Source organism: Aquarana catesbeiana, linkage group LG04 (genome assembly GCF_042186555.1).
Source record: "Aquarana catesbeiana isolate 2022-GZ linkage group LG04, ASM4218655v1, whole genome shotgun sequence".
Lineage (NCBI taxonomy): Eukaryota > Metazoa > Chordata > Amphibia > Anura > Ranidae > Aquarana > Aquarana catesbeiana.
In genome coordinates, this window is record NC_133327.1 from 86,196,199 (window position 1) to 86,217,592 (window position 21,394).

Consider the following 21,394-nt stretch of genomic DNA (forward strand, 5'->3'; position numbering starts at 1 on the left):
TCGCAAGGTTTTGCAGGCTGCTGTTTAGAGGGTCTAACCCTCTTGATGGTGTTCTGTTAAGGTTGGGCTCCAGTTATTCCTGTTGAGCTCCTGTTACCTGGTTGGCTCTTGTGTTAACCTTGGGATTGTTTGGTTGTCCCACCCCTTATGTTTTGGCACTACTTTGCGATGTCCCTATGGTTCTGAAGAAGGAAGCGCTGTGTCTGTCAATGAACGAAAGAGAAAATGGGATTTTTGACTTACCGTAAAATCCATTTCTCTGAGTTCATTGACAGACACAGCACCCACTCCTCTAAGGAGTTTTGATACTTCTGACACTGCTTGCTACTAAACTGAAGGCCTATAGCAGAGAGGGGGATGTATATTACCTAGGACTGCCCATAGGCGTAACCAAGTTTTTTTCTGCCTACTGTCCTACTTCTGTAGGGGGCGGTACAACCCTATGGTTCTGAATAAGGAAGCGCTCTGTCTGTCAATAAATTCTTTTTTTTACCTGCAAAAAAATGTGCATTTATAATTTTTTGAACTTATCCTTTAAGATGTATTCAAACCCTAACATTGAACGTCTACTATTCGCTCTCTGTTCGTCTGTTATATATTGAAAGCATTTTGTTTTAACATTTGTATCTGTTCAACAGCTGCAAAAAAAAATAAAAAAAATCTAGTGATCCTACAAGAAGTCCTGTGACTTATTTCCTCTGCTCTCTGCTGACTTCTATAATTTAGCATGTTTCCTGTGAACTAGATAGCACCTCCCTTCAATGTTATGGAGGAGAGGGAAAAGTGCTCTGTATTCCCAACACTTATTGTACTAGGGTGGCAGTGCTGCTTTGCTGTTGATACCGTACGGTCAGTGTGCATTGTCACCTTAGGACAGGATGTGCATTACCAGCAGGATCACCAGTTGAAAAAAAGGGAAAAAAAAAAAGCTTGAAAGAAGTCACTACATCTAAGGACAGGTAAACTGGGATATACTATGTTACACTTACGTTCTTGAGTTTAACATCTATTAAAAGGAACAAGAAGACACCTTTAGGTACTAGAAGCTTTGTACCATACCTATAAATATAGTATACGTCCAAACTTGTGTCCACTGGAGCTCTTTGAAGACTGCTTTTACGGCCACCAGATAATGCTGCCTGAAAATAGATTGTACCTTTTATAATGCTGCATAATTTCCCGAGGCTCTGAGTTAATATTTAGTAAGAGTAAAGTGTAACATTTTGCAACTGTGTAGGTCTCTCTACATAGCATAATTTGTGGTTCTATTAAATCCTGAAACCTTGATGTGAATGTTACTCTGTGGCCACATCAGATGCCTCCAGTGATCAGTAAATGAAGGCGCAATTCATCTTACTCAAGAAGAAGGTGTCACTTCTTCCCTTATGCAGATTTAAACCTTTTATTCACTGCAGGGATTGCCACAAGGTTTTAAATTATCATCTCCCCAAATTCCCACAGCATGTCGTAATCTTTGCAGATCTTCTGATGACATTTTCTCTCTCCATCTTTCAGTGCACATTTAGAAGATAGCCCTTGGGTAAAACTGGTAAAGGCAATGCTTTCCAGCTGCGAGACCAAGTGCAGAGAAGAAACAGCAGCCGAAATTTTGAAGTTGTGCCGCTCCTTCTACGGCTCCAGACATGCCTTCTCCGCTGAGGTGAGCAAGTTTTACCATTAGACAATTCTGCTACCACTAAGCACCTACTCCCCGGGGAGGGGAGGGGGTATTCCTGTCTTCTCACCAACTTTTCTATACAGAACACTAAACTTTTATGTTTTCCTGTACAACTACAACATTATTTTTCTGCATAAACAAATCCTGATGATAACGTACCTGCTACCCTTAAATCTGTACTTCAGGCAGATATAAAACAGTGATAGTTGTGTAAAGCTCAATAATCCTCCCTAGGTGTTTAATGTACATTGAAAAGATTTTAACAGAATTCCTGTATTCTGAAGAAGAAGCTGTTTGGTTTTTACAAATCTTTTTCAAGCTAAGTCCTGAACTAAAGGGTCAATGTTCAGTATATCCTACTGGTGCTTCTCATTGTTGTTATGAGGAAAGTTGCAGTGTCTGCATCCCTTTAGAAGTAGTTACGAAAATTGAAATTCCTATTAGAGGTGATGCCCTTTACCTGTATCTTAGCAGAGAAGAGAAAATCAGTGAGCCAATCACACAAGCAGGAAAGGACATTTTTGAGGACTATTTCGTACAGAATGCCTCCAGGTTGCCATATTGCATTACATTTTTTGAACATTTTTAGAAAATCCCAGCGATTTCCACTTGAAATGGAAAGGTATTTATAATATCACTAAATTACAAAATGGCAGGCGTAACAATCTATTATATATATATATTTTGAACATCATAGCAGCTTTGTTCAAGCCCAGGGAGTAACAAAATTGTAGGGCCCTACTAGTAGATATATTAACACTAGTCCTCTGTGCTATCAGTATTCAGGGTAAAGCGGCCATATTGCATGGGGAACACTGATGAAAAGAGGTAGTGGCTGCACGGGTAACCACTAGCCATTATAACTGCTAGAAAACCTTTTATTTTCTAGACTGCCTTTTACACACTGTGTGTTATTTATGTGTTGTCATGTTCACCTACAAATCAAATCTATCTTAGCTGATAGAATTGTCTATCTGCATCTCTTGAAAGCATTTTTAGCGCAATTTGCTTCTTTTTATAGCTCTCTTCTTCATTTATGATTGTGATGGCTTTTCACACTGTGTACTGTATCAAAATGTTACTTGAAAATTGCTCTCTCGCTCAGCGCAGGTTCTATGCGCCCTGCGAATTTACGGCCCGGCACATTGTATCCATGGCAATGGATGGCGCTGCTTCTCGTCTCATCAAGAAATACAGCTTTGCATCCATCCAGTGTGCAGCAATTTGGCTGGCGGAGTATAATATATTGTGGATGGAAATTTAAGCGCCGACTGCTGGGTTTCTGCTGCCGTTAGATGTGACAGGCAGGAAGAAATCCATTTAAAACCAACCTTCCCCATCTCCTCGTAGTTATAGCATTGATATCTGTCATTGAGATGGACGGACAGGCGTGCACTTTGACATTGCTTAACTGGCTAAACAAACCATGACTTCTTCTCATGTTTGCCTGGAAAGAAATAAAATCGGTGCATGCTGCAAATCTCATTTTTGTTCTTTTCAGGTGTAATAACCTTGTCACCACTGTTATGTACAATGAAGAGATTGTTTTCATGGCTTTTCTCTTATGTTTCGTTTTAGTTGTGCTTTCCCTCTCAAATGGGCCTTTTTATCCTGTGGCATTACAGAGGGGTTTTTTGTATGTCTATGCTTCAATAAAAAAAACTGTTTCTCACAGCTGTTTCTTAAAGGCCAACTCTTCCTTCTACGCTCCAGAGAGACTAGTTAAGAGATTTTCTGTAGTTGTTTGTCTCCCCTTTTTTTTTTTTTAAAGGAGGGGGGAGGGGGAGGAAAATGCCTTTAAGCATATTTAAGGTTTGTGCACTAAATCCCAGCGATGGTGTCATATGTTTACATCCCTCACATGCTGGAGGAGCCGCTGGCAGCGGGCCGCAAGGCCAGTGATGGAGGTGCACGGGAGCGCACATGTGGAGTGTGCAAGCGTGCATGTGACGCAGTGGGCATGCACGTGGCACACTGCATGACAATGTTATTAAAGGAAGACAGTTCCTTGCACGTGGAGCTCCGGTGAGGTGGCTGGAAGGGACACAGAGCAGGCTTCCTATCTAACAGTGCACAGGGCTTTTTATCCCAAATTTATGTCTTACCTTTAAAAGTAAGCAATATCTTGAAAAAAGAGCTGAAACATGTCAGAAAAAGGAGCTGGGGAGGGGGGGGGCACAGCGGGCAGGGGTGCAAGTGCGCCACTGTCAGGATTAAAGGATCCTAGTCATGCTTCCATGGTGCTAACTTCCCCTGAAAGACCAGAGGTGACTGGCCAGTCTGTGCCATTGCGCTTGTCAGGCATTGTTGCTATTTCTAGTGCCTTGACCTCAGCCTACGTCACAAAGGACAACTTGGCATCAGTCGTAGCTGGCCTATAGGGTAAAATAGCCAGTAAGATTGCCTCTGTGTCACAAGGGGGGGAAAACTGGATCCATCTCCCCCTCCTAAGCCCCCTGCGTTGGAACCAGAGTGGACAGAATATGTGGAAGAGGTAGCTTTAAATAACCTGGAGGAAGGTAAGGCTGAGGAATCCACTTCAAGGCGCTGAGGAGCCATTCTCAGCCTCTCAATCCCAGAGATTGCCAATCCAGTCTCTCACAGAGTCAGTTAGGTCTGTGTTTAAGTTACCTCCAGTAGAGGTTTTGGAGACACTTTTTTTTCCTCTTTAGGCTCATTGTGCCCTCCACAGAGTTATCAGGCCTTCCCTTTACACTCGCTACTTTGTGCCTCCTAAAAGGTTCTCTCTGTTGTATCCAGTGGAGGAATAGTTTACAAAGAAATGGAGTATGCCAATGGCGGATGCTGCTATTTCATCGTTAAACATAAACGTAACCTGTCCAGTAGACAATGCCCAGGTTTTTAAAGATCCAGCGGATAAAAAGTTGAAATCTTTGCTAAAGGCTTCATAAAAGACTCGTCTAAACAGTTGGTTAACAATCTTCCGGCACAATAGGAGGCTGCTGAAGAATTGGCAGACTTACCTCATGCCTTGTGCTTTGCGGTAGATGCCCTTAAGGACTCTATTCAGCAGGTATCAGGTTTCGCACTTTTGACGTTATACATGCGCAGAATTTTGTGGCTAAAGAATTGCTCTGCAGAATTGCCCTGCAGAAAGTTACTGACTGGTTTCCCCTTTCATGGAGATCGCCTATTTGACGAAGATTTGGATAAGTATATCCAAAAAATTTCAGGGGGGAATTGTGTGCTCCTACTGCTTAAAAGAAAGGATAAACGTCCTTTTAAGTTTTCTAACACTCTTGTACCTCGTACCTCTGCTTCTAGGCAGTATCAAGGGCCTCTGTTCTAGAGGTAGACCTCAGGGACAGGGGCAGAAGAAATCCTGGGTCCAGAAGCCTGCCAAGCCAGCCCCTAAATCTATTTTATAAAGGGGTGCCCCCACTCATACGGGTGGGGGGAAGGCTTCTACAGTTCTCAGAAGCTTGGAAGGAGGTCATTCAGGACAGGTGGGTAATTTCCACAGTGACACAAGTCTACAGACTAGAGTTCTGGGTATTGCTTCTCTCTTGGTTTTTGATGTCCAACATCCCCAGTGATCTGGGAAAAAGAAGGTCTTGGTTATAGACTCTGGACCATTTAATGTTGCAGAGGGTCATTGTAGAAGTTAAGGCCAACAAAAAGTTCAAGGGCTTCTACTCAAACCTGTTCACAGTTCAAAAACCAGACAGAGATGTGAGACCCATTCTGGATCTCAAAGCTCTGAATCAGTTTCGTTTGATCCTTTTGCATTGAGTCAATATGTTTAGTTGTTGCCTCTCTATCAGGAGGAGAATTTTTTATTATTCATAGACATCATGGATTAATATCTGCATGTGCCGGTTTTCCGGCCTCATCAAAGGTTTCTGCGTTTTGTCATTCAGCCTAGCCACGGCTCCTCGGTTGTTCACAAAAGATTTAGCCCCGCTATTGGCGATGCTAAGATCTCAGGGTATATCGGTAGTAAGATATCTGGATGACCTATTACTCAAGGATTGGTCAGGGTCAGTGCTAAGGCAGAATGTGACTCTAGCGGTTCAGTTCTTGGAACACCTAGGTTGGGTTCTAAAACTAAAGAAGGCGGCCCCTTATGCCTGGTTCAGAGCCTAGAGTATTTGGGTCTGATATTGGACACAGTTCAGGCAAAAGTGTTTTTGACTCCGGCAAAGGTCAGTGCCATGAAGGAACTTGTCTGGACCCATGTCGAAAGAGGTTCCCCTCTATAGGCCTTCGCATGAGGGTGTTGGACAAGATGGTCTCCTTATTCGAAGGCAGCCCCTTATGCGCAGTTCCATTCCAGACCATTGCAGACCAATATTCTGTTGGCTTGGAACAAAAAAATCCAAGCTTTAGGTTATCACATGTTTCTGTCCCCAAGGGTGAGACAGGATCTCAGTTGGTGGTTGGTACCCAGGAATTTGGAGAAAGGGAAGTCCTGTCTGCCAGTAACCTGGAAAGTAGTGACCACGGATGCCAGTCTCGCAGGCTGGGGGTGGTTCTAGAAAAAGCCGCTGTCCAGGGGAAGTGGTCTCAAATGGAAAAGGACTACCAGGTTGCAGGGTTGCTCCGCCAGGATCAAATTCGACAATGTCATGGTGGTGGCCTATATCAGCCACCAAGGGGACACCAGGAGTCAGACAGCTCAGAAGGAAGTGAGTTACATTCTGACATGGGCAGAAAGATATGTTCCGTTTTTATCGGCAGTACTTATCCCGGGAATGGACAACTGGCAGGCAGACTGTCACCAGCAGTTGTTTCCAGGGGAATGGTCCCTGTATCCTGAGATCTTTTTATCAATTTGCAAATGGACATAGATCTCTTGGCGTCCAGGTTCAACAACAAGCTGGACAGGTTTGTGTCCAGGATCAGGCATCCGATCACAATTGGGACAGATGCGTTCGTGATCCCTTGGAATCAGTTCAGCTTCTGCGCAGGATAAACAACGAAAGATAGCCTGTGATACTGGTAGCCCTGGCCTGGCCCTGGAGGGTTCGGTACACGGTGATTGTAAAGTTGGCAGTAGGGAGGCCGTGATCTCTTCCACACCGTCCAGACCTGCTTTCTTAATGTCTGATATTCCATCCGGCTTTACAGTCACTAAATTTGACGGTTTGGCTATTGAAGCCAGGATCTTGAAGGACCGAGGGGTCTCTGGTTCGGTGCTTGCTACTCTGTTAAACGCTAGGAAGCCAGTTTCTAGAAATATCTACTACAGAGTCTGGAAGTCTTACATTTCTTGGTGTGAAGCCAAAAAGTGTTATCCCCGCAAATATGTTATCGGCAGGATTCTTGCCTTTTTACAATTGGGGGTTTAAATGTTGCTGACTTTGGGAATGATTAAGGTTCAGATTTCGGCCTTATCCATTTTCTTTCAGAGACCGATTGTGTCCCATTTATTAGTGCAAGCCTTTCTGCAAGGAGTGATTTGAATGGTTCCGCCGGTCAGGCAAACCTTGTGTCCTTGTGATTTAAATCGGTTACTATCTGTCTTACAGAAGCAACCTTTTGAGCCTATTCAGTGTATTTCTCTGGTTCTTTTAACAAGGAAATACATTTTTTTGGTTGCCGTAACTTCGGGCAGGAGGGTGTCGAAGTTGGCAGCTCTTTCTTGTCAAGAACCATTTTTGATCCTACACCAAGACAGGGTGGTGTTGCGACTCCACCCAACTTTTTTGCCCAAGGTGGTTTCCAGTTTTCATTTAGATCAAGATATCACACTACCTTGTTTTTTTTTTCAAATCCTAGTTCCTCAGAGAAAAAGTTGTTACATGCTGTAGATGTAGTACGGGGAGTCAAAGTCTATTTAAAAATGTCAGCTCAGAATTGTAAAACCGATTCTTTATTTGTGCTGCCAGAGGGGCCCAGGAAAGGGCAGGCAGCATTAGGATCAACCATTTCCCAGTGGATCCGACAGATTATTGTGCAGGCATGTGGTTGAAAGGGAAAGGCCCCACCCTTTCGGGTAAAGGCACACTCTACCAGGAGGATAAGTGACTCATGGGCAGTGCATCATCAAGTGTCTGTAGCTCAGATTTGCAAGGTCTACTTGGTCCTCAGTGCATACCTTCACTAAGTTTTATCAGGTGGATGTTAGGGCTCGAAATGGGGCTGAGTTTGTCCACAGCATGCTGCAAGCGGCGGTATAGGTCCTTTGGCCTTCGTGATTACTGTCTCCCTCCCCTCAAGGGCATTGCTTTAGGACATCCCAGGTAGTAATTATTTTGGCTGCTCTGTCTCCCGTAATGTATGATAAAGAAAATTGGGATTTTCCTACATCTTGCCTGTAAAATCCTTTTCTTGGAGTACATCATGGTGCACAGAGGTCCTTCCCCTCTTTTTTAGGATCTTCATTGCTTGCTACAAAACTGACTTACTTTCATTATGGTATGGGTTATATAGAGGGGGACTTCCTGTCTTTTGATTTGCCAGTGTCTATTCACCTATAGATAGTGTATAACCCAGATAGTAAGTATTATGGCTGCTCTGTGTCCGTGATGTACTCCAAGAAAAAGTATTTTACAGGTAAGATGTAGGAAAAATTCAATTTTCTCCCCAAACAAGTCACAAACAGGTTGATGCAGCTTAGAAGTAGGTCAAATACAGGTAACATAAGCACATTTCAATGAACCATAAACGGGTGTCAAATGAAAGCAGAATGCACCTGAAAGCATGTTGCATTGGGCCTTAAGTGTCATTCATTTGGGGTTTATATCCACTCTAATGCACAAATTACACATCATCATATTGGGGTTTATAGTTCAAGGGCATTATTAACAATGAGATCCCATTCACACCCCTAATATTGTATTGCACTGAATTGCCAAATCTCTCTCTTGTTACTGTATGTGGTAGCATTTAGATTTATAACTAATTTCATTTTAAAAAAATACGCAATTGACCTTTTTACACATACCTTGGACCAGCCTTTTTCAACCAGGGTGCCTTGATGTTTTTTCAGGGGCGCCTTGGCAAAATGCCTAAAAATTGCCAAAAAATTGTATACAAGCCGACGTGTGGATGAGGGCTGCCTTTTAGTTACACAAAGCCACAGGTTTTTATTGTGCACCATTACAACCTTCTAGTTGCCTAGATCCTAATGACCAATGGTTCCACCAGTTATTATGGAGGATGTCAGTCGCCTGCATATCATCCTTGTTTGACCCTCCACTGCCCCTCTCCATCAGCTTTGGGGTCACATTAACTGAGTGATGGAGAAGAGAAACATTGGAATACTAGTCAGAACCAGTTTGCAAAAGTGTATTTGCTTTGGAAGAATAAATCGCTTTTAGGCCAGTTCACACCAGATGCAGTTCTGTGCGCTTTTTTCTGCACTAAGGGCCAGTTCACACCAGATGCAGTTCGTGCAGTTCCGCATGCTTTTTTCTACACAAAATGCATGCACAGTGTTTTCCATGTATTCCAATGCCTCTAGTTCACACCATGCAGTCAGTTTCCGGTCCGTTTCTGGTGCAGAAACTGACTGGAAACTGACTGCATAGTGTGAACTAGAGCCATTGGAATACATGGAAAACACTGTGCATGCATTTTGTGCAGCAAAAAAGCGCACAGAACTGCATCTGGTGTGAACTGGCCCTTAACGTTGGGTGTCCTACTTGTGTGGATCTTGCTGCATTATGTAAAACTATAAGAATATAGTCGAAATTGTGTCCATAATTTGTACAGGTTGCCTTGACTGAAAAAAGTTGAGAAACAGTGCCTTGGGCCATATAAAAAACTATCTGCATTGTGCTGTTAAGTTACCTGCCAAGTCTTTCTCCCAGTAGAACAGAATCACTAAACTGATTTGGCTATCCTCCTCTGAACATTATTTATATATTCCTATAAATCCGGAAACCTATCTGTATCCAAATATATTATTAAAAAATGTGACAGTTTGTAAAGTATCAGCTTTATTAAACCAAATAGACAGGGACTTTATCCAGTGCTGTGTCATCAACAAGAGTTATTAGAAATGGAATCCAGCAGAGACCTCCTTAGATTCTACACGAAATAGTGCAATGTTTGCCCAGCTTTAGAACCAAGCATAGGCTAAAACAGAAGGATATGCAACTTTGTCTGCTCCTTAACATCGTTTATCTAAAGAGTTAAGCCTCGTACACATGGTACGATTGTTGGCAGGGGATTGTCTGTCAACAGACTGTTGTCCTAAAATCTTACCGTTATGCCGCATACACACGATCGGACATTCCGACAACAAAATCCTGAATTTATTTCCGACAGATGTTGGCTCAAACTTGTCTTGCATCCACACGGTTGCACAAATGTCGGAAATTCCTAACGTCAAGAACGTGGTGATGTACAACACGTACAACGAGCCGAGAAAAATGAAGTTCAATAGCCAGTGCGGCTCTTCTGCTTGATTCCGAGCATACGTGGAATTTTGTGCGTTGGAATTGTGTACACACAACAGATTTTGTTGACGGAAAATTTGAGAACCAGCTCTCAAATTTTTGTTGTCGGAAATTCCGATGGAGTGATGCCTATCTTATTGGTTATCTGGTAAGCCTGTATTCCTTACGGTGGTGGATTTGCACTGTTTTCTACGAAGATTTGTCACAGGGTGCTGCAACATTATCAACGTGTTAATCACTATAGACTTTTTTTTCCTTGTGTTTGTGCTTATTCATATTTATATTATTCATATTTCAAGTATTTGTTTGGACGGTTTATGACTATCAGTGTTTTTGATGTTCACATGGTATATTTTTTATTTATTTTTTTCAATATTAGTATTTTAGTTCACTAACTAGCGCAGCTCCTTTTGTTCCTTAAATGTCTGATGGAGCCTACACATGATTGGAATTTCCGACAATAGGCTCACATCAAACATTTGTTGTCGGAAATTCCGACTGTGTGTATGCGGCATTAGTACGCTCCTTTTGACAATTGTCCAACTTTCAGCTAACAAATGTTGGATGGCAGGCTAGTAAATTTTCGGTGGACAACGGTTTAACTTCAGATTTTCGTGAGGTCAGAACACAAATCCGTCCCACAAAAGTCGAAAGTACAAACACGCATGCTCAGAATCAATGCTCACCAAACACAAAATTAGCAGAAGGGGCCCAAAGGGTGGCGCTCAAGAGCTGAAATTCCTCGTAGTACGTCACTATGTTCGTGTTTTTCGCACGACAATTGTGTACCGTTAGTATGCAAGGCAAGATCCTGGCACATGCCCTTAAGACAAAAATCATTCTTTCTTTAGGGCTTCCAGGATGGATCAGAACGATTCTGATTGGTCAGCACCTGGCCACTTTGACCAATCAGAATTGCTCTGATCTTTCCCTGAATCCCTACAGACAGAAGGGAAAGAAGAGTGGGGATTCTCAAATCCATAGACCACTACATCGGCTACATGGGCACTGACAGCTAATCACCCACGAAGGCATGTGCAGCAGAAATCGAGAGCAAAGATGAATATGACTGCTTCCCACACAGGGCTCCCAAGTTGCTTTGAAGCCAATGGCTGCCAGCTTTATAGTGACAGATGATTTATCACCAGGCACATCCATCTGACAGCCGAAAGATTCCCAAGCTGACAGCTGAAAGTAAGCAAAAGGGCTGGGATGCTGAATGAAATAATTTTTTCAAATATGGCAATGGTCATATTTGGACAGTGTTGTCACCAGCACCCCCTTATCCTCGTATTTATGCTCTTAATTTTCAGCTTGTACTGTGGACCATTATGCTGTGCCATGAAATGTGTGTCTAAAACAGCAAAGTAGAGCAAATTGAAATTATGTTCTTATGTACTGATTCTATCTGTTTTGGAATTGCCTTTACTTGGCTTAGCTCGCTAAACATTGCATATAGCTGTAGGCACTGTGGAGTAATTCACCCTCAAACGTTACAGCAAAAAGTAGTTCAACATTAAAGTAAAACTGAAGGCAAAACTTTTAAGTAAAGGAGGTTTATAACCCATGGGACTGTAGACAGCAAATGAAGCACAGAATAAAGTCAAGAAGTAAATGGTGGAGGTAAAATGTCCATGGACTCTTTATTATTGGTATATATTTAAACATAACAGTTCAATAATAAATACCGCTGTTATAATCAAATAATCAGCAATACGCTTACTCATAACAGACCAGTGAAAGAACAACCCAGCCACTACAGCTCAGGTTGCCATACATCAAAACCATTTTTATTAACTGTCCCCCTTTCTAGCAAATGAAAGGTAACCAAACCACATAATAGTTAGGCTGCAACAGGGAGGGAAGGGAGCTCACAAGCAGGAGATCTTGAGACTGCAAAGTGAGACCCCAGGAGCTGCCTTAACTAGGGGGGACCCCTTCTAGAAGATTCCAAAAGGTCATGTGACCTGATCTTCCAGAATGTTCCTAGAGATTAGTTGACCTACCATGTCAGCTGACCTGAACAGGTAGGCTGACCCTATTTGACCTTTCCTGACCTGTGATTAGTTGATTAGAAAACCTAACCCCATCCACCTGCTTAGAGAAAAGGGGAGCCTGGAAACTGCTCAGCTGTCACAGCCCCATGAGTTTGGGGGGGGGGTCTTAAAACCAACACCCCTTACTTTCATGGGACTGTAGACCGCAAAGGAGCACAGAATGAAAGACAAGAACTAAATGGTGATTGCCACAGCCTCTTTATTATTGGTATGTATTTAAACATAACAGTTCAGTAATAAATAACGCTGTTATAATCAAATAACAATAAGCTTACTCATAACAGACCAGTGAAAGAACAACCCAGCCACTATGGCTCGGGTTGCCATACATCAAAACAATTTTTATTTACTATCCCCCACAAGCCAGGATTTGTTTACAAAACAAACCTGGCCCATCCCCCCGCACCGCGGCCAGCTCCACTATGTTTTGTAGGTTATAATTAAAAATGTCGAGACCAATGTCCGACAAATGGATTCCATCCTCTCTATAAAGTCTACATGCTGGAAGGAAAATACACTGAACGTAGGTAAAACGTTTTCAATTGCCCTATTTATTCTTCTCCTGACTTTCTCAAAAGGGGAGTTGGACCAAACCAAACGGGGCACAATTTCGGAAAAAAACGAAATCGTAATAGGAAATGTGATAGATTGTATCTAGCGTCTTCACCTTCCCAATGTCATTTCCTCCTAAATATGGAATTAAAACATCAGGTGTAGGCGAGGATTGAAACATGTTACCCGACTCAAAAAATAAATCCTGCCACCGGGTACCCCATATATCATGCTAGCAAATATTCACAAGAGAAGGGTTAAAATTCAAGCTTTCGGAATAACTGCGTCGCAAAGCTCTCCTTTCAGCCCAAAACAGGAAAGAGTGTCCAACCATCCAAACGGACAGAAATTGACCTGAAATCAGAAATGATAGCGCGGATATACATTTTATATGCATCAGACTGCCACCCCCCAATTTTTTTTAGAATACTGACATCCAAACCTAATCTGGTGGTTTCCGTGGCCGCCCCAAAATGGAAAGAATGTGAAGATATTTGCATTTTGTCCAATTTCAGAATAGACAGGCATTTGTGCAGAACAGTATTCAATTGGAACCTAGTTAAAGGTGCCCCATTACTATGAATAAACAATAAATCATTCATACCTGGTCTGAAATGCATAAAACCAACCAGCAACTGGACAAATTGGGGAACCTGGAAAATAATTCAAATGTAACCAAGAGCCCTTAGCAGCTTGGTTTGTTTTAGATTTAGGGATAAAAATTCTAAGGATGCCCTTATGTAAAGAAACATGACTAAATAAGTTCCCCAATTTTTTTTATATCTATTAGGGGGTACCACTTCAGAAATTCTCAAAGCTCCAAAGAATAGAATAGAAAAAAACACCTGAAATAAACTTGCCTCACAAGGGGAAAAAAACGACTGAATTGCCTGCCCTACAAAGCTGACTAAGAATAGAAGGCGTTATAGCCGATCTAGTATCTGGATGGAAGGAGCCCCTTTTGTAACCCTTCAATGCCTGCTTCACCGGAAAAAACATATGGCAAGCAGGATGATTATGTGATTTCAAGAAAAAGGAAAGCCCTGCTAAATTTTATTAATATGGGCCCAGGATAAAGATTGGGACATCAAACTGTTTAGGAAGGATAAAAGTAGATATTCGGAGAAAGCTGATGGAAGTTCCCCAATTGCGGTTAGGTAAGAGAGCCACTGCAACCAAGCTGTTGAATAAGCCGCAAAGGTAGAAGGTGCGACAGATCCCTTAATGCTTGCGCAAACCGATTCCTATCTCGTCCGCAGTTGGTAAAAGAAGCCTGAATCTGTTCACCTGCAAACGAGAAAGAGAGCCTGCAATCTCATTATGCTTACCTGGTAAGTAGTGAGCCTTCACCCATATGTTAAGACTTAAGGCATTTGAAAACCGGATGCTTAATTAAAACGATGACTGGAGGGGATTTTGTGACTAAGCAATTCAAAGCTAAAAGGAGCCCCTTGTTATCGGTAAAAAGAATCCTTTTGTTTCTGAAAAGCTCACCCCAAATTTCCAACCAACCATCCGCCTTAGCGAGAAATGTGCCCCAGCCTAAACTGCAAATTTTTTACAAAGCGTCTTCAAACGTAGCATATTGTACGGTAGCCAATTCATCACTATTCTGATCGTTTAATGAGGATCCCTTAGGAAAAGATAAGTGATGAATAAGCCTGTAAGAATGCTGATCCTTCTTAGGCACAATTCCCAATGGTGAAATTCTAAAATCCTGAAAAGGAGGGTGCAAAAAGGGGCCTGCCACCCTACCTTAAGGATTTCTTTAAATATTTTATCCCTAACGATCTCAGATAAATCCAAAACAGATTTTAAAATTTCTAAAATTTCACGGTAGTGCATAGCTATAGTTTGCTCAGGCACTGAGCACTACCTTGAGGGGGGCAGTAGGGTTGTACCGAGCTCCCCCAAATCCAGTCGTCCAGGCTTTGATGGAAATCTATAGTGTGTGTGTTGTCAAAAGGTATTTTTTGGTACCATAATGTGCCTTCTACACAATGCTTGCCTTAGTTTGTGAAAGGGGAACCTTGCACCAAACAATAATTTATAAAACAAACCTAATATATTGTATTTACTGGCGTATAACACTCACTTTTTCACCATGAAAATCGGGTGCAAATAGCATGTGCGTGTTATACGCCAATACTTCAATTTCAGCTGCCTCGGAGGGGACAGGGAGGGGGGTGGGGTGAGCGCCATTACATACAGTGAGAATCTCCTGTTTACTTGGCGGCCTCTGTAATAGGAAGTCCCCTCTCCTGGGCCACCATTGGACCACTGTTCTGTCTATCATAGAAGATTCTCACTGTATGTAATCTGTCGGCGCTCGTTCCGCCCCGCTCCCTGTCCCCTCTAAACTGCAGAAGGGCATTGATCAGGCTGCAGTGATGGCAATGGTGAGGCTGCTGCATTGATGGCAATGGTGATGCTGCTGCATTGAAGGCAATGGTGATGCTGCTGCGTTGATGGCAATGGTGATGCTGCTGCATTGATGGCAATGGTGAGGCTGCTGCGTTGATGGCAATGGTGAGGTTGCTGCATTGATGGCAATGGCGAGGCTGCTGCATTGATGTGGACTGATGACGCTGCATTGATGGCACTTGTGAGGCTGCAGATGGGCACTGACCCAAAGTTCCTTATTTAAAATTAAAGTTTTTTTTCCTGAAACTTCCTTCTTAAAATGAATGTGCGTGTTATAGGCCTGTGCGTGTTATACACCGATAAATACGGTATATAGCTGCTCCCCAAAACAATGAAAAAACACTGTGCAATAGGAAAAAAAGGTGACAGGGGGCGCTGTGTGATAATGATATGTGCCTTATCTTAAAGACCATATGACATGGAGTAAAATGGCACGTGCAATAAAAGTGCAAATGGGGTAGCTACTACCTATCTGAAAGGTGCTATAAATGATTGAATCAATTCAATATAAAGTGCAACAATAAGTATACCAATGAAAATCATATTTTTAAAAAAAAATATAACAGTGAAAGAATCCATATAAAAAATTATTGGTTGCTTAAATCTTGATGGCAGAGAGAAAATCATTCACCGTTTAAAACAACACCAACAACTCAGAATAAAACCTGCTAACCAGATGGATATGACCTCTTTAATTAAAAAGACGGTCTAATGCGCTGTAGGGAGATCCTTTTGGGAACCCTTAGCTAGTAGATGAAGTCTCTGTACTGTGTCCTCCTCTCCTCCAAAATATCTCATAAGGAAACAGAAAGACAATCCATAGTGCAATACTGTTTTTTTATTTAAAAAATACAAACAAAAGGCGGGGTGCCTGCTTACATTAGTGGGTGCCTTAACCTGGCTTTGAGGATAGCCTGCATGAATTGCAATATGAGAGCTGTTCACCGCTGGGCTCACATCCAAGCTGGCGTGCGTTCCACTCGGGCTGGGAGAGAAGCTGGGATCTGGAAATGGTGTGACCGGAAGCGCCTCGATGTACGCTTTGTAAGAATTATGTCATCAGGAAGCTTGCCTTAGTTTGTATTACTTGCAGGCAGCACAAGTTTAGAAATGTATTGACCTACTAGGAATTCAGCACATTCCTGTTCTTCAGTGTGCAGGTATATTTAGTTCATATTCTTTGCAAATAGCTTTAATTCAGAGGGTTAGATTGTGTGCCTGGATAATAACAGACTGCAGAAAAACAAAGAAAGCACCCCATTAATGTTGATTTAAGCCTGATTGCCAATTGCATTGATGGAAGTGAGTTCCTCTCTAGCTCGTGATCCAGCACCATGGAGAATATAATTGTCGACTGTGAGTTTTTAATGAACACCTCCAGAAAAGAAACCTCCATTTTCTCCCCTTTGTCCAGCTCTTATATTCAGGCTCTTGAATTCCTACTGGAAGAAGGAGACATTTTCTTCAAGGGTCGGCGGTTTTATTTTGAGGAGCTCAGATGTCACTGAAATGAAAGCAATATATTTGTTTGGCTTTGGTCCAGCGATTCTTTTCTCGCTGTGCTTTTTTAACAAAGCACACCACATTTGCCATCTCACTGAATTTCTATTTTTGTAGGCTCCTCTATAATTAAATAGCTGCAGTATTTCATTTTCCTCTTCACATCTCATTTGGTAATATCATTCATTGCAGCTGTTATAAAGAGTCTATCTGGGAGTTCTTATTCTGCTCTTAAACTGGCTCTTGCATCATTGCTACAAAATACATTAAGAAATATTGGACAGCCCTCATCATGTTCTGTGCACTGGATGTAATTGGTATTTTAAAGAGCAATTTAAAGTGGACGTGGCTTTGTATTGCAGCAAATTTCTACTAGGGAGGTAGCAACACAGGTGGGTAGTCTATTTTTATTTATTTATTATAGGTATTTATATAGTGTCATCAACCCAGTGCTTTACATATTGTACATTCACATCAGTCCCTGCCCTCAAGGAGCTTACAATCTAAGGGTCCCTAACTCACATTCATACGTATACATACTAGGTCCAATTTAGACAGGAGCCAATTAACCTACCAGCATGTCTTTGGAGTGTAGGAGGAAAGCAGAGTTCCCAGAGGAATCCACGCAGGCACAGGGAGAACATTCAAACTCCAGGCAGGTAGTGTCGCGGTTGGGATTAGAATTGACAACCCTATTTTTGCTATTTTGCCACTGTGCTGGTGTTTTATTTACAGGTCTATACATTGGACAACAATGGATCCAACCTCTAAAGCATTGCATTTGTTACAATAGTATAAAGCAGTGCTGAAAAAGGGATTCGTGGGTTTAAGCAATCATGTCTCTTCATTCAAGGTCTGCATATGTGGGTGTGTGGCAAGGGCATGTTCTTTGCCTACATACTTTGTGCTAAAAGGTACCAGTCTTTCTCAGCTCAGGAAGTTGTAAGATATCACTACGTTCTACTTCCATGCATGTCCAGGGTCACTATGATGTTACAAAGATGCTGAAAACCAGATTTACATGTAAGGGACAATTCACACCATTAATGTTGAGTGCCTAGCACAGTCCCAGTGCAAAGTCTAGGCAATTTGTTTCCTATGGTATCAGCTCACACGGATTTCCCTTTTTCAGTGCAGTTGTTTTCAACGGAAATTACTGCATCCCAACAATACTGTGCGATAGAACTTAAACTTGTGACATTTCAATAAGGAAAAAAAAGTAAACAGTGTGGTGTGCTGGGGTTTGTCGCTTCGGCACTGTTTTCTCCCAACACACACCAGCGGCCCTGCCATCATCATAGCTGCTGATGTGAATCAGCCTTAAAGCTTAGCTCGTTAGAAATGTAACTTCCCAGGGCTGCCTTGGTAAGTTACAAACATAATAGAGGCATACAAGGATAGAGTAGGCCATAAAGGGAAAATATCAGAGGATTTACTAAAACTAGATCACACAGAATCTGGTGCAGCTATGCAAAGTAACCAATCAGCTTCTAGGTTTTAATTGTGAAAGTGTAATTGAGCTGGTTAGAAGCTGTTACTATGCACAGCTACACCATATTCTGTATGGTCCAGTTTCCGTATATCCCCTCTTATGTGTATTTTTAGTGAGTACATATTTGAAATGATTTTTGCACTGTTTAACTTGACGTGGAACTATGGGTAGAAAGAAAAATTACGTACATAATGCAGTCTGTCAATAGCATTTGAAAAGGAAATATGTGGCGCTAACTCAACAAAAGTATTAAATGATTGCAACGTTCAAATACGATACATATGTTTAATACAAAGGCTACAAAATAACAATAAAGTAGCTGTGCTAAACTAAATAATGGATAGTAAAGTGCAATAATCTTCAACAATATGTGTAATCACGTCACAATAATAATTTTCAAAGTGCAAAAGTAAAGTGCAAAAAATGCTCCAAAGTGATGATAGTGCAATAATAATGTCCAATACAGAAATCTCCAAGTGAACAGTTCATAAGAGAAAAAAGTGTGCCAAACAACTGAAAGATCCACTTCATCCAAATGATTCCACCATCCGCTGTGCGCCACTCATTTGCCCCAGCCTCTCATCTCTTAATTACCCTTTGATGAAGTCACGATTTCAGTGACGCAACGCGTCAGGGAGGAACCGGGTGTTGTCACTTCCAGTTGCAGCCGAGACTGGAAGTTTCTCTATTAAGCTGTACTGAGTGTTTTTAACTGTAAGTCACTACTACTTTTTTTAACAAAGTGTATTGAATTACTGCACTATGGAGCCCTCCTTCTTCATTGCATTTTAAACTGCATTGGATGAGCCTGAAACCCACCCCCGTAGCAGCATTGTTGTGGATAACTTTTGGAATCGATCGCTGAGGATCCAGCGTTTATCCATACAAAGGCCTGATTTGAGGTTATTAGGAGGTGAGAGGCTGGGGCAAATGAGTGGCGCACAGCGGATGGTGGAATAATTTGGATGAAGTGGATCTTTCGGTTGTTTGGCACATGCACTTTTTTCTCTTATGAACTGTTCACTTGAAGATTTTTGTATTGGACATTATTATTGCACTATCATCACTTTGGAGCATTTTTTGCACTTTACTTTTGCACTTTGAAAATGATTATTGAGATTATTGCACTTTACTATCCATATTTTAGTTTAGCACGGCCACTTAATTGTTATTTTGTAGCCTGTGTATTGTACATATTGATTGTATTTGAACATTGCAATCATTTAATACTTTTGTTGAGTTAGCGCCACATATTTCCTTTTCATTTGTCATTCTGTGTGAGAATACCTTCCATGTTGGCAGCTACTCCTTTATATCACCTGTTATAGTGGAGGTTTTGCGCATTAGTTGCCCCCTTTTCTATATCTGTCAATAGTATTAATGCAGCAGCTATTGTTGAGTCCCCCGTAACTTAGGTTTACTACCTGTTGATCTTGCCAGTAAGTCTGGTAATTTTCAACATCCAGGGTTATAGGAAGTGCCAGTTATAGGGTGAAGACCAGCCATTTAACACAGACAGTGGTGATCAAAACGATCAGCCTTTATCCATACCTTAATCCCAAAAGGAAAAGAAAAAGTTTCAGTAACTGCTTAAAATGTGTTAGTTGAAGTTAGACTTTAACCACTTGCCGACCAGCCGCCGTCATACTGCGGCAGGTCGGCAAGATCCCTCGAACCGTCGTAGCTGTACGTCGGCTCCTTTAAGCGGGATAGCAGGCGCGTGCACGCTGCACTGCGGCGGTGCCGATGCCCGTGACTTGACGGTCGCGATGACCGCCGGCCACGCGCGATCGAGGGCACGAGAGGCAGAACAGTGACGTGTGTGTGTGTAAACACACAAATCCCTGTTCTGTGAGGAGAGGAGATGCGGATCATGAGTTCCTAATAGCTAGGAACCATGATCTGTCATCTCCTATAGTCAGTCCCCTCCCCCCACAGTTAGAACACACACTAGGGAACACATTTAACCCCTTGATTGCCCACTAGTGTTAACCCCTTCCCTGCCAGTGACATTTATACAGTAATCAGTGCATTTTTAGAGCACTGATCGCTGTATAATCGCCCCCAAAGTGTGTCAAAAGTGTCCGATGTGTCTGCCATAATGTCGCAGTCTCGATAAAAATCGCAGATCACCGCCATTACTAGTAAAAAAAATAATAAAAATGCCATAATCTATCCTCTATTTAGTAGACGCAAACCAATCAATATACGCTTATTGCGATTTTTTTTTTACCAAAAATATGTAGAAGAATACATATCGGCCTAAACTAAGAAAAAAAATAGCTTTTTTTTTTTTTTTTTACCACCAAAAGAAAGCTCTATTTGTGGGAAAAAAAGCATGTAAATTGTGTTTGGGTACAGCGTCGCACAACCGTGCAATTGTCAGTTAAAGGGACGCAGTGCCGTATCGTAAAAAATGGCCTGGTCATTGAGCAGCCATATCTTCCAGGGCTGAAGTGGTTAATATGTTAGTCATATGTGTAATGTCCATCTTAATCTAGTAGTAAATCTAACACTCCCCTCTCCACGGGCTGACAATGCTGCTATTCAAGCATGGCTACAATGCTCCTCCATAGATCATATGCAGGAGTTAGTGTAGCCACCCTGAGACAGGAAGTATGTTACTGGCTGAACAACCAGGTGAAAAAAAAGGGAAAAAAAATGAAAAAGTGGAAGCACACACCAGAAATTTGCCCGGTTCTAAGTGAGACAGAAAAAAAAAGAAAATGAATGCTGCCACCAGAACTAAGGATAGATAAGCTATGATATGTAAACCTTTTGTTTAGGGGTTTAGATGTGCTTTCAACTCATTTTTTTATGTCATTTTCACGTTTTTACATGCCTGCTTTGCAATATTTTTGTTACAGTATAGATATGTTTATTAGCCTTAAGAGTCAAGAGTAGATTAGCTAATACAAGATGATTAGATAATATTTAAGCCACATAAGAAATGCATCGGACAGTTCTTGCCATCGCTGTTTACTCCCAGCTCAACATCAGACATCTGTAAGCACTCTTGATGCTCACCATCCACCAAGTATGTGCCAACATCACGGACATGCTTTCATGTGATTCCACCACCCCACTGATGCTGATTTAAAGCTAGCAGAGGGCCTACAGAGGCAGGTTATCTTGTGGATTATCATGGATCTCTAATCAGCTATCACTTAAGCTTTATTACAAGGAAAACATTGTGTGGACATACACAGAATTTTAACAGGTCTAACAGCAGCTAACTTTTTACTCCAGCATCTGAATGTTCCTAAAAGTTCTGTTTACTTGACAAAATTGAGTTTCTCTGGTTTCCATGAAGATGTTTTGT

General features: G+C 41.8%; 1 protein-coding gene across 1 annotated transcript in view; it reads left to right on the forward strand.

Moving 5' to 3' along the window:
* NBAS (NBAS subunit of NRZ tethering complex) overlaps positions 1–21,394 on the forward strand; it is a 1,128,646-nt gene that overhangs the window by 1,043,367 nt on the left and 63,885 nt on the right. The window contains exon 51 of the mRNA XM_073625357.1: positions 1,516–1,660. Within this exon, the coding sequence (XP_073481458.1) occupies positions 1,516–1,660 (145 nt within the window). The remainder of the gene's footprint in view (positions 1–1,515; positions 1,661–21,394) is intronic.